This window comes from Oncorhynchus kisutch, linkage group LG25, assembly GCF_002021735.2.
Source record: "Oncorhynchus kisutch isolate 150728-3 linkage group LG25, Okis_V2, whole genome shotgun sequence".
NCBI classification, from domain to species: domain Eukaryota; kingdom Metazoa; phylum Chordata; class Actinopteri; order Salmoniformes; family Salmonidae; genus Oncorhynchus; species Oncorhynchus kisutch.
In genome coordinates, this window is record NC_034198.2 from 34,408,408 (window position 1) to 34,422,262 (window position 13,855).

At 42.5% G+C, this 13,855-nt stretch overlaps 1 protein-coding gene across 4 annotated transcripts; it reads left to right on the forward strand.

Moving 5' to 3' along the window:
- Window positions 1-1,560: 1,560 nt before the first annotated feature.
- Window positions 1,561-13,173, forward strand: LOC109889447 (vacuolar protein sorting-associated protein 26A). Of its 4 annotated transcripts, none has more exons than XM_031804959.1 (9): window positions 1,561-1,655; window positions 8,254-8,403; window positions 9,096-9,171; window positions 9,668-9,824; window positions 10,029-10,193; window positions 10,368-10,474; window positions 10,684-10,752; window positions 10,937-11,079; window positions 11,417-11,644. In XM_031804959.1, the coding sequence occupies exons 1-9, from the start codon at window positions 1,653-1,655 to the stop codon at window positions 11,585-11,587; spliced, it is 1,041 nt and encodes a 346-aa protein (XP_031660819.1). In that variant the 5' UTR covers window positions 1,561-1,652; the 3' UTR covers window positions 11,588-11,644. The 4 variants fall into 4 exon arrangements, with proteins under 4 accessions (XP_031660819.1, XP_031660820.1, XP_031660821.1 ...); XM_031804960.1 differs by lacking the exon at window positions 11,417-11,644 and adding an exon at window positions 11,962-13,173 and having other exon boundaries at window positions 1,563-1,655; XM_031804961.1 differs by lacking the exon at window positions 11,417-11,644 and adding an exon at window positions 11,962-13,173 and having other exon boundaries at window positions 1,571-1,655; window positions 8,254-9,171.
- The last annotated feature ends 682 nt before the right edge of the window (window positions 13,174-13,855 follow it).

Here is a 13,855-nt window from a genome sequence, read left to right on the forward strand (position 1 = left end):
CCAAGCTTAAAATGATAAACATTCACACGCAACACCATGGGCCAGAAAAGGTTGAATACATTGGCCATGCTGTCAATCCAGCATGACTTCTGCTGAGTTCAAAACAACTGGAAACTCTGAACTGGGAAATCCCAGACTTCAGTGAGTTCAAGATAACTGGGAAAAAACTAGCTCCGACTGGGAAAATACGTTTTGAACTGTCATCCAACTCAGAATTCCAAGTTGGGTACCTGGGCCTCTTTCTCGAGCTCCGACCTTGAGATCACTGATGTCATGATTAGACCTTGTTTCTTTTACGAGTTCCAAGTTGTCTTGAAAGCACCATAAATCCAGAGAATTCCAGACTTTGATGACAAAGTCTCATGACAATGTTGCGGTATTCTGCTGCATAATTGATGTAATATGTCAGGGAGATATGTATACTGTAGCTAAGAAAGTCATACATGTTGTGGAGTAAGCTGTTAGTTGCCCACGTGCCTTCCCCTAATAATTTGGTCCCTTTCCCACTCATAACTTAGCCTACTGTTCTGACTTGGTGGTGCACATGTAGCCTATAGCCTGTTTTAGAGATATGTCATGATCTAATATTGTAAGAACTTACATTGTCTGCTTTTATGCCCCCTTTATTTATCCTATAGTTCTGACTTGGTGTACAGGGAGAATACTGTAAAAACAGCCCATGTTCTGAATTCTGTCACTTTACATTTCAAAAGTGCTGAACAAATAGTTAGTGACTACATCCGTCTTATCTCGCTCATTAATTTCTTAATTGAAATTATGGATGGCCTCATCCTCTTTTATGCCATATTTGTACATCTCAATTGTCAGTAGAACCCACATTAGTTTAAGCAATTCAGCAATATCAGCTATGTTTTTTAAGAAGGCAGTAAATAAGGCTGAATTAACCGTTTTGCTGCCAAACAAGTCTCTGCTGATAGCCAGGTGTAGCGGGGTAAGGTTTCACTCCATCATACTATAAAGAAAGCTCTGCTGTTGGGACAGCTTTATGTTGGTCCTAACAGTTTGTGGCCACCGTTTGTCAACGTTATAGTGCAATTAATGTATTGTTTAGTGTTGTATTGCGTAGTGGCTTTGCTGGCACTGAGATTTACATGCTAAAATCGCCACTGATGGTGACTAACTGTGCTGCTGGCAACAATTTAATTGCGTTTTGTTGCCGAAGTTTCATGACACTGGTCATATTAAAATATTGTTGTGGGTTAGTAAATTCATCAGTTATTGTGCGCTCAGGCACACTCAAACGAGAGTGCTCTGAAATTGAAGTGGATAACCAGTGTGAATTTATAAATGCACCCCAAGTAACGCTGGCTTGATACACAACGTGCTGCTATATCAAAGTCAAAAGATATTACCGATAAACTGCCTCTTCTAAAGAAAGTTACTGTAGACAATAGAGATTTTGCCAAAACCTTCAGAAAAGTACTCAATCATCTGCAAACAGTGAATGTGAAAATTTGCAGCAGCAGTGGACTAAACCAATTATATCGCTAGACGTTGGACTTTTATTTTGAAATGTATGTGTTGCCATTGCTTCTGTATTCACAGATATACTGCTTCTCTGTTTTGTGTATCGACACAGGAATTAGCAACACGGAGGCTAGCTAGCTGTCACAGCAGTTTAAACAGCTGAAATGGTGAGTTAAAAATGAAAGAAGTAGCAACACATACATAAAGATGTGCTAAAGCTGTCATTCTGACCATTTGCTTCGTTTTTCCCCTACTTCGTTAGCTAGCTTGGCTAACGGATAGCTAGTCTAGCATAACGACGTTAGGTTAGGTATCAACACAGACAGGGGTCGGAGGCCCACTGTGTTCTTCCAGCTGTAGCTAGATAACTAACACGTTTTAGTTGGCGGCAATTTGCTAATGTAGCAGTTATATAATTGATCACTTTGTGGTGATTATCGATGAAAGCTACGCAAAATTGCTGGATGTCACGAGAAAATGTATTTTTCGATGAGGTTTAATTGCTGTTGCATTACCGCCACCAACTAGACTGGAGTATAACTCAATTATACTTTGTAATTCTACACAAGTTAAAACCCTATTCCACTATTTAACCCCATATTGTCTTGCACTATGCCAATGGCTTGGGAGGACGGGACGCCACCACTTCGCACACCCTGTAACTCTTCTGAAGTCAAATCTAGTACACTCAAGTACTTCTCTACAGCTGCCACAACATTACTTTCTGTGACTTACGCCCCATCTCTGCCGTACAGTTGATAACCATTGCTAAGAAGCCAACTTCACTGAAGCATATATCACTCGTTGGACTATCCCTCTGTGCTGGCACAGATCTATACTGAACAAAAAATATAAATGCAACATGTAAAGGGTTGGTGCCATGTTTCATGAGCTGAAAAAAAAGATCCCAGAAATGTTCCATACTCTCAAAATGAATATTTCTCTCAAATGTGCACATCCCTGTTATAGAGGATTTCTCATTTGCCAAGATAATCCATCCACCTGAAAGGTGTGACATATCAAGAAGCTGATTAAACAGCATGATCATTACATAGGTGTGCCTTGTGCTGTGGTCAAAAGGCCACTCTAAAGTTGATATCTCAAGTTTTGAGAGAGCATGCAATTGGCATGCTGACTGCAAGAATGTCCACCAGAGCTGTTGCCAGATAATTTAATGCTCATCTCTCTACCATAAGCTGCCTCCAATGTTGTTTTAGAGAATTTGGCAGTATGTCCAAGTGGCCTCACAACAGCAGACGACATGTAACCACACCAGCCCAGGACCTCCACATCCGGCCTTTTCATCTGCGGGATCGTTAGAAACTGGGTTTGCACAACCAAAGAATTTCTGCACAAACTGTCAGAAATCGTCTCAGGGAAGCTCATCTGCATGCTTGTCCTCACCAGGATCGTATCTTGACCTGACTGGAGTTCGGCGTCGTAACCGACTCCAGTAGGCAAATGCTCACATTTGATGGCCACTAGCACGCTGGTGAAGTGTGCTCCTAATGGATGAATCCCAGGTTTCAACTGTAGCAGGCAGATGGCAGACACACCTTACTGTGTAGGTGTAGACCTTACCGTGAAATGCTTACTTACAAGCAAGCCCGTAACCAACAATGCAGTTTAAAAAAAATAGGATTAAGAAAATATTTACAAAATAAAGTAAAAAAAGTAACACAAAAACAATGAGGCTATATACAGGTTAGTCGAGATCATTTGTATATTTAGGCAGGTGTAAAATGACTATGCATAGATAATAAACAGCGAGTAGCAGCAGTATAAAAACAAAGGGAGAAGGGTGTCAATGCAATTAGTCAGTTTTGCCATTTTGATGAATTGTTCATCAGTTCTTTAGCTTGGGGGTAGAAGCTGTTAAGGAGCCTCTTGGCCCCAGTGATGTACTAGGCTGTACGCACTACCCTCTGTAGCGCCTTACGGTTGGATGTCGAGCAGTTGCCATACCGGGCGGTGATGCAACCAGTGAGGATGCTCTCAATGGTGCAGCTGTATAACTTTTTGAGGATCTGGGGACCCATGCCAGATCTTTTGGTGTGACTTTCTTGGTGTGTTTGAACCTCTAAAGTTTGTTGGTGATGTGGACACCAAGGAACTTAACTCTCGACCTGCTCCACTACAGCCCTGTCGATGTGAATGGGAGCATGTTCGGCCCTCCTTTTCCTGTAGTCCACGATAATCTCCTTTGTCTTGCTCACGTTGAGGGAGAGGTGGTTGTCCTGGCAGTGCGCTGACCTCCTCCCTATAGGCTGTTTCATCGTTGTCGGTGATCAGGCCTACCACCATTGTGTCTTCAGCAAACGTAATGATGGTGTTGGAGTTGTTTGACCATACAGTCGTGGGTGAACAGGGAGTACAGGAGGGGACTAAGCACACACCCCTGAAGGGCCCCCGTGTTGAGGATCAGCGTGGCAGATGTGTTGTTGCCTACCCTTACCACCTGGGGGTGGCCCGTCAGGAAGTCCAGGATCCAGTTGCAGAGGGAGGTGTTTAGTCCCAGAGACCTTAGCTTAATGATGATCTTTATGGGCACTATGGTGTTGAACGCTGAGCTGTAGTCAATGAACAGCATGTTCACATAGGTGTTGCTTTTGTCCAGGTGGGAAAGGGCAGTGTGGAGTGTGATTGAGATTGCGTCAGCTGTGGATCTGTTTGGGCGGTATGCGAATTGTAGTGGATCTAGGTTTTCCGGGATGATGGTGTTGATGAGCCATGACCAGCCTTTCAAAGCACTTCATGGCTACTGAAGTGAGTGCCACAGGGTAGTAGTCATTAAGGCAGGTTACCTTCACTTTCTTGGGCACAGGGACTATGATGGTCTGCTTGAAACATGTTGGTATTACAGACTTGGTCAGAGAGAGGTTGAAAATGTCAGTGAAGACATTTACCAGTGTCTTCACAGCATACATGTCTTCGAGCTGTTTGCTGATGTCAACTGTGAAGAGTGCCCCATGGTGGCCGTGGGGTTATGGTATGGGAAGGCATAAGCCACGGACAACTAACACATCCATTTTATCGTCGGCAATTTGAGTACACAGAGATCACATGTTTCAGCAGGATAATACACAGCCCCATGTCGCAAGGATCTTTACACAATTCCTGGAAGCTGAAAATGTCCCAGTTCTTCCATGGCCTGCATTCTCACTACCAGACATGCAGTGCAATCGGCAAATGTATTCAGACACCTTGAATACCTTATCAATGATGTTGCTCTTGCTGCGGGCGATTCCCTGATCCACCTCTACGCAGACGACACCATTCTATATACTTTCGGCCTGTCTTTGGACACTGTGCTATCTAACCTCCAAACAAGCTTCAATGCCATACAACACTCCTTCCGTGGCCTCCAACTGCTCATAAACGCTAGTAAAACCAAATGCATGCTTTTCAACCGGTCGCTGCCTGCACCTGCATGCCCGACTAGCATCACCACCCTGGATGGTTCCGACCTAGAATATGTGGACGTCTATAAGTACCTAGGTGTCTGGCTAGACTGCAAACTCTCCTTCCAGACTCATATCAAACATCTCCAATCGAAAATCAAATCAAGAGTCGGCTTTCTATTCCGCAACAAAGCCTCCTTCACTCACGCCGCCAAGCTTACCCTAGTAAAACTGACTATCCTACCGATCCTCGACTTCGGCGATGTCATCTACAAAATGGCTTCCAACACTCTACTCAGCAAACTGGATGCAGTCTATCACAGTGCCATCCGTTTTGTCACTAAAGCACCTTATACCACCCACCACTGCGACTTGTATGCTCTAGTCGTCTGGCCCTCGCTACATATTCGTCGCCAGACCCACTGGCTCCAGGTCATCTACAAGTCTATGCTAGGTAAAGCTCCGCCTTATCTCAGCTCACTGGTCACGATGGCAACACCCATCCGTAGCACGCGCTCCAGCAGGTGTATCTCACTGATCATCCCTAAAGCCAACACCTCATTTGGCCGCCTTTCGTTCCAGTACTCTGCTGCCTGTGACTGGAACGAATTGCAAAAATCGCTGAAGTTGGAGACTTTTATCTCCCTCACCAACTTCAAACATCAGCTATCTGAGCAGCTAACCGATCGCTGCAGCTGTACATAGTCTATTGGTAAATAGCCCACCCTTTTCACCTACCTCATCCCCATACTGTTTTTATTTATTTACTTTTCTGCTCTTCTGCACACCAATATCTCTACCTGTACATGACCATCTGATCATTTATCACTCCAGTGTTAATCTGCAAAATTGTAATTATTTGCCTACCTCCTCATGCCTTTTGCACACATTGTATATAGACCCCCCCTTTGTTTTCTACTGTGTTATTGACTTGTTAATGGTTTACTCCATGTGTAACTCTTTGTTGTATGCTCACACTGCTATGCTTTATCTTGGCCAGGTCGCAGTTGCAAATGAGAACTTGTTCTCAACTAGCCTACCTGGTTAAATAAAGGTGAAATAAAAAAATATTATTATTTTTTACCACATTTTGTTACGTTACAGCCTTATTCTAAAATGCATTAAAGAAAACATTTTCCTCAATCTACACACACTACCCAATAATGACAAAATGAAAACAAGTTTTTAGAAATGACCTTATTTACACAAGTATTCAGACCCTTTGCTATGAGTCTTGAAATTAAGCTCAGGTGCATCCTATTTCCATTGATCATCCTTGATGTTTCTACAAATGGGAGTCCACCAGTGGTAAATTGAATTGATTGGACATGATTTGGTAAGGCACATACCTGTTTATATAAGGTCCCACACTTGACAGTGCATGTCAGAGCAAAAACCAAGCCATGAGGTCAAAGGAATTGTCTGTAGAGCTCCGAGACAGGATTGTGTCGAGGCATAGATCTGGGGAAGGGTACCAAAAAATTGAAGGTCCCCAAGGATACAGTGGCCTCCTCCATTCTTAAATGGAAGAAGTTTGGAACCACTTAGACTCCAGCTAGAGCTGGCCGCATGGCCAAACTGAGCAATCGGGGGAGTAGGGCCTTGGTCAGGGAGGTGACCAAGAACCCGATGGTCACTCTGACAAAGCTTCAGGGTTCCTCTGTGGAGATGGGAGAATCTTCCAGAAGGACACCGATCTCTGCAGCACTCCACCAATCAGGCTCTGATTCCCTGGTCTGATGAAACGAAGATTGAACTCTTTGGCCTGAATGCCAAGCGTCACGTTTGGAAGAAACCTGGCACCATCCCTACGGTGAAGCATGGTGGTCATGCTGTGGGGATGTTTTTCAGCGGCAGGGGCTGGGAGACTAGTCAGGATCGAGGGAAAGATGAACAGAGCAAAGTACAGAGAAGATCATTGATGAAACCTGCTTCAGAGCGCACAGGACATCAGACTGGTTCACCTTCCAACAGGACAACGACCCTAAACACAAAGCCAAGACAAAGCAGGAGTGGCCTCGGGACAAGTCGCTGAATGACCTTCAGTCGCCCAGCAAGAGCCCAGACTTGAACCCAATTGAACATCTCTGGAGAGAACTGAAAATAGCTGTGCAGCGACACTCCCCATCCAACCTGACAGAGCTTGAGGCTCTGCAGAGAAGAATGGGAGTAACTCCCCAAACACAAGGTTTTAGCGTCCTACTCAAGACTCAGCTGTAATTGCTGCCAAAGGTGCTTCAACAAAGTACTGATTAAAGGGTCTGAATACTTATGGAAATGTATTGTTTCTAAATTTGTATTATTAATAAATGTACTAACATTTCTAAAAACCTATTTTGCTATGTCATTATGTGTAGATTGATGAGGGAGAAAACATTTTTTTCAATTTTAGAATAAGGCTGTATTGTAACAAAAGGTGGAAAAAAGTCAAGAGGACTGAATACTTTCTGAATGCACTGCACCCATTGAGCATTTTGGGATGCTCTAGATTGACGTTTTTGACTGTGTGTTCCAGTTCCCTTCAATATCCAGTAACTTCGCACAGCCATTGAATAGGTGTGGGACAACAGGTGTGGGGGGGACACAAGCAAACATCACCTCTTCGGGTTACCTTCAACAACTCAACAGCAACCAACATATATTCCGCCTAACCTGATACCACACATTTTTTTTGTGTGGAACTATCTGTTCCATGTAGTGAATCAGTCAAAAGGCCTGGCTCCACTTTCTTAAAATCTCACTCCCACTGGACCAACCTCGTCTTCATCATAACCATGCCCATCAATGTAAGGCTCGGGCTCTGCACTCCTCACCACACCTTCCACCTAACTTAAATCTCCCTCATTCACTTCCATTTCACCTCCAGAACTCTGGGGTCACAGTTCACTCTGTTTGTACTTGACCCCAATCTTCTTCGATACACCATCTCCCTCTTTTCCGCCAACGTTCAACAGATTCACACTCAACCTCTGCTTCATTCTATTCAACCTACTTCCTTCTAATTTTCTTCCCCCATTGCTCCCTCGAAATCCACCTTTCCGTATCCCTTTCCCTGCATTCCTCTTCTCCCGGCTTTGCTAAGCGGCCCAGTGACATCCTGACGTAACTCCATCTCATAATCAGAGTTGGACATGGCTGGTATACAATCGTCAGCTAGGAAAACCGTCAGTTTGCACACAATGCATGAACAATCCTCCATCTTTATCGAGGGTACGCGGAGCGCTCAGTCCAGTCAAAACTACTAGAAATGTTGACTGTGTTAACGTCAGCTGTCAGGTTAGCCGATTCTGTGCCTGTGTAATGTTGTATGATTGTATGTGCCTTTGAGATGATTGTATACTTATTAAGTCTTCCTGTGTTTCAGAGTTTCCTGGGTGGTTTATTTGGTCCTGTGTGTGAAATTGATGTCCTACTCAATGATGCAGAGACTAGGAAGACCGCAGAACTCAAAACAGAGGATGGAAAAGTGGAGAAGAACTACCTTTTTTATGATGGAGAATCTGTCTCTGGGAAGGTGAGCGTTGCGTACATACACACACGTGACATGACATTTCTTTATTGCAACAAATCATTTTGAAGGTACGCGGGGCACGTGACCTCATCGCGTCACTCTAAAGTGCCATCCCACATTTCATTCTAAATGCCTACTGCTTTCAAATAAAATGTTCAACTAGAAAAGTAATGTTGTTTTGCAGGACAGTGATTGTCCTGACTTTCAGGAATGCCTAAATTGCTTCGCGTTGCTTTTCTGGTTGGTTGGCAAGTTTCACTGTCAAATAATTATTACAGTTGAAGTTTCAACATGGCATGGGCCGTGTGGATATGTTGACACAAGAATTATTAGAACATGGCAAATATTTGCCAATTTCATTCTATACATGCAGGTTTTCCCGGGGCTACTTGAGACATGGAACAGATAGGTGGGATGGCATTGGCTACAGACTGTCGCCAATTTATTAGGTTATTTGCGTAAATGGCTAATGGAAACACTTCATTTTTATTCAACACTGTAGGTTTTCTTTAGGTATGATGTCATTACGTCCATGTGTTTTTATCGTCTGGATAGTTAAATGGAAACGCACCTTAGCAGGCAATTGTCGCATCTATTTTTTTTATGCAAACTTTCTGAATGTTGACAAGCTAATGGAAACATACCTACTGTGTCCTATGCCAATACCCCATAACTTGTTTGTGTTTTCTTGTAAGGTGAATCTCAATGTGAGGCAGACGGGCAAGAGACTAGAACACCAGGGGATTCGAATTGAGTTTGTTGGGCAGATTGGTGAGTTTGTGTAAATGTATATTTTGACATTGTAACCTAAAAGCGGCCGCCTCAAACACAAACCATGCATTGTTCATTGGTTCACAAACCAAGTGTTGTATCAGTCTCATTTATGCTAAACCGCTTAGCAAAGCATGTGCTTGTCATGTGAAAACCGCAGTTGTCCACACTCCACAGCACACACTCTAGTCTGGTGGCAAAGTGTTTCTGTGAGGATTCCTCAACCATGACGAAGTGTTGTTTCAATGTTGTCAAACTGACTGAGGAAGTTTGGGGAAGCCTACAAATACCATATTAATATCTGAATGTCTGATCATAGGACAAAAGTTAAAATCTAATACAGGACAATCTAGGTTAATAGATTTAGGACTCTATTTATACTTTTGTTAAAATAAATGTTTCCCTTGTTACAGCGGATGTGCTTATTGGAAATGTGAGGTTCCTGTTTGTGATGAACCTAACAGAGGTGTTTAAACATGTGGTGTATTTCTTTCAGAGCTCTTCAGTGATAAAAGCAACACACATGAGTTTGTTAACCTGGTGAAGGAGCTTGCCCTGCCAGGGGAGTTGACCCAGAACCGAAGCTACGACTTTGAGTTCACGCAGGTGGAGAAGCCCTATGAATCTTACGTTGGAACCAATGTCCGACTGAGGTTAGCGCACAACTCTGTCATAACCAGATGTCCTCTGCATCGTCCTTTTCTATTGGCACAGCTTGAGATGATCAGTGAAACTGCATCAGATGGCTTCTTGTTGTCATTGCTGCATCCACCTTATGAATATAAGCAGTGTGTCGGTTTAATGTCATTTGCATTGTTGTAAACAATCCATAACTCTCCTTTTGTTATTTCCTGTAGATATTTCCTCAAAGTGACAGTAATGAGGAGACTGTCTGATCTGGTGAAAGAGTATGAGCTCATTGTCCATCAGCTGGCTACTTACCCTGATGTGAATAATTCCATTAAAATGGAAGTTGGCATTGAAGACTGTCTACACATAGAGTTTGAATACAACAAGTCCAAGTAAGATATATATATATCACTATAAGACATTTATGCATTCAAACCATAGCACAGTAGCAAATACATGTCAAAATCGGTTTCAGATTCAGAATTCAGAAATTAAATAAATGATTAGAATTTATATATACGTTATTATAAATGTATAACTTGACCTGACCTCAACTGTCTTCTCAGATACCACTTGAAAGATGTCATTGTGGGTAAAATCTATTTCCTTCTGGTGAGAATCAAAATCCAACACATGGAACTTCAATTGATAAAGAAGGAGATGACTGGAATAGGTGAGATGAGGTTTACTTAAAGGGAAAGTTCACTTAAAACGGCATAAGATGTTACTCTTTTAAATAACATTTTTATTTTAAATTATTGAATGTTCCAGATTCTTCAGATTTCAAATTTTGTGAAAACCTAAAACTTCCCTGTAATCTCTGCGTTTGCTTTAAGAACCGTGTGAAATGTATGTATTTGGTCATGTGATATTCCTTCGCAGGGCCTAGCACAACTACAGAGACGGACACTGTTGCCAAGTATGACATAATGGATGGCGCCCCTGTGAAAGGTATGCACAGCACAATATGGTGTCGATTTGTCCCAATATTATGATTTTATTTCATTATCTATTTTATTTTGTTATTCCGCCCCACCAAAGCAGTTGAATGTTTTCAGGACTTGTAGTGTACATCTCTCTTCTTGCCATGGAACTTGTTTCACAATCCTCTTCATGCCTGTTCTTTCACTCTTAGGAGAGTCCATTCCCATCCGTCTGTTTTTGGCTGGCTACGACCTGACAGCCACCATGAGGGATGTCAACAAGAAGTTCTCTGTGCGGTACTTCCTCAACCTGGTGCTGGTGGATGAGGAGGACAGGAGATACTTCAAACAGCAGGTACAGAACATCAAAGCCAACCTCTATTTACCGGTCTGTAGTTATTGTTCCAAGACTGCAGATACACTACATAGAGTACCAGACAGAAGTTTGGACACACCTACTCATTCAAGGGTTTTTCTTTATTTGAAGTGGTGTAAAGCTCGCCGCCATCTGGCAGTCCAACAAACTCATCTGGATTTCGCGGATGCTAGGAGAATGCTACCTGCATAGTGCCAACTGTAAAGTTTGGTGGAGGAGGAATAATGGTTTGGGTTGTTTTTCATAGTTCGGGCTAGTGAATGGAAATGTTAACGCTACAGCATACGATTCTGTGCTTCCAACTTTGTGGCAACAGTTTGGGGAAGGACCTTTCCTGTTTCAGCATGACAATGCCCCCGTGCACCTAGCGAGGTCCATACAGAAATGGGTTGTCGAGATCGGCGTGGAAGACCTTTACTGGCCTGCACGGAGCCCTGACCTCAACCCCATCAAACACCTTTGGGATGAATTGGAACGCGGACTGTGAGCCAGGCCTAATCGCCTAACATCAGTGCCGACCTCACTAATGTTCTTGTGGCTGAATGTAAGTCCATGCAGCAATCTTTCAACATCTACTGGAAAACCTTCCCAGAAGAGTGGAGGCTGTTGTAGCAGCAAAAGGGGACCAACTCCATATTAATGCATATGATTTTGGAATGAGATGCTCGATGGTGTCCATATACCTTTGGTCATGTAGTGTATATCTGTGGCAGCTAAATATTATAGTAGTTTGAACTCAAAACGAGGAAGTAGGCCTATAGTATTATTGAAAGCGATCGTCTCATCTCAGTATGCACATTTACAATAACCTATGAGAGGATCACTGTGACTAGTGTTGATGTAATTCTTCTCTATTACTAGGAGGTCGTTCTCTGGAGGAAAGCTCCTGAGAAAATAAGGAAGCGGAACTTCCAACGCTACGAGTCGCCGGAGCCACGGCCGACGCTTACTGCTGAGCAGCAACCCGAAATGTGAAAGCCAAATCTGAGTGAAACGGAAAAATGCTGAGAATGCTTCTGATTATAGCCTAAAGCAAATGAGAAGAGAGAGCAACTTGACACGCAAGGAGAAAATAAAGAGTCAGCCATTTAATACATCTACCTTCTGCAATGTGACAGTGACCTACTGGTGCATCTGACTGTGCTGGGTCTACTCTGTTAGCGTACTGTATGGACTCGTCTCTTTGACACACAATAAATAGCACTGGAATGGGAGCTACCATCACATTTTTGGGGGACCTACCCTCTCTGTAAAAGAGGCACTTGGTTTGGCTCAACACTGGCATACAATCATTCACTTCTAGATATTTCAAAGGATGTTCCAGTGCATGTAAGCAGGTCAAATTGAATGTGATGGGTTAGTATCATGTCAATGCTGACAGTCGGTTCAATTTCTAAGGTCAAGCTGTAAGACAATAGGCATTATTTGAGCTCAAATAGTACCTTGTTTATAATTCACCTTAGGAGTTAGAAATCTTTTACATCTTAAGTCTTTTAGTGTAGCTACAACCTGTAGTTTGATTCTTTTTTTCACTTCACGTTTTCTTGTAATTTGCGCTATCTTTCTTCAAATATATTATATATCAATAAATGCTTTTGCTAGTGGCATTGGATTGAGGTGACACAAAATGCTGTTTAATGGGTACTTAAACATTTTTGGGGACTAGATTTAGGGAAATATCACTTTACATAATTTCTCTAAGGTTAAATATTTAAGCTCAGATGGGGCTGTGCTACATCTGAACACTATACAGGCAATATATGTTTTAAGTGCCTGTAAGATCATGAAGAAACTGTTATGCCAAATACTGCCCTGACCCACCACTGCATGTTCATTTTTATACTGGGTCCAATGTAAGACTTGTGTGGACGTTGAACATTTGTATATATCCAACCTGTCTATATCCATCCGTCATCGACTCAAAGGAAATGCGAATTTAGACTTGTATGTATTGGAGTGATGTCTTTAATACGTTTTGATTACTTATGCACTGAATAACAATATAAATGCAACATGTAAAGTGTTGGTCCCATGTTTCATGAGCTGAAATAAAAGATCCCCGAAATTGTCCAATATGCACAAAAAGCTTATTTCTCTCAAATGTTGAGCACAAATTTGTTTACATCCCTGTTAGTGAGCATTTCTCCTTTGACAAGATAATCCATCCACCTGACAAGTGTGGCATATCAAGAAGCTGATTAAACAGCATGATCATTACACAGGTGCACCTTGTGCTGGGGACAAAAAAGGCCACTAAAATGTGCAGTTTTGTCACACAACACAATGCCACAGATGTTTCAAGTTTTGAGTGTGCAATTGGCATGCTGACTGCAGTAATGACCACCAGAGCTGTTGCCGGAAGTTATAGTAGGCATTTTAATTTCGTGCATGAAGTTAACGTTTGCATTTGTGTATAACTAGAGCTGCTAACTCTCACGCATTCACCATGAGACACATGTAATTGACATCGATCACGCAAACTCACGCTACACCTCTTATATCACGCTGAATCCCAGAAATGTGGTTTTTTTTGTGCTTTATTTCCAGGAAATGTGTTCAGGTATGAATATGAAGGCAGCACCTCCCCAACCGCGATCATCATTTATAATTAACATTTGTTTTCAGGTTTTTAGCGATGCGCACTTTAACCTTCGATCCGGCTTTGACCTTTTCAAGGACCTTTTGATTTGTGAAATGTAGGCACCACAGACATGCCAGAGTATTATCAGTAGATGTGTGCTCATATAGTACATAT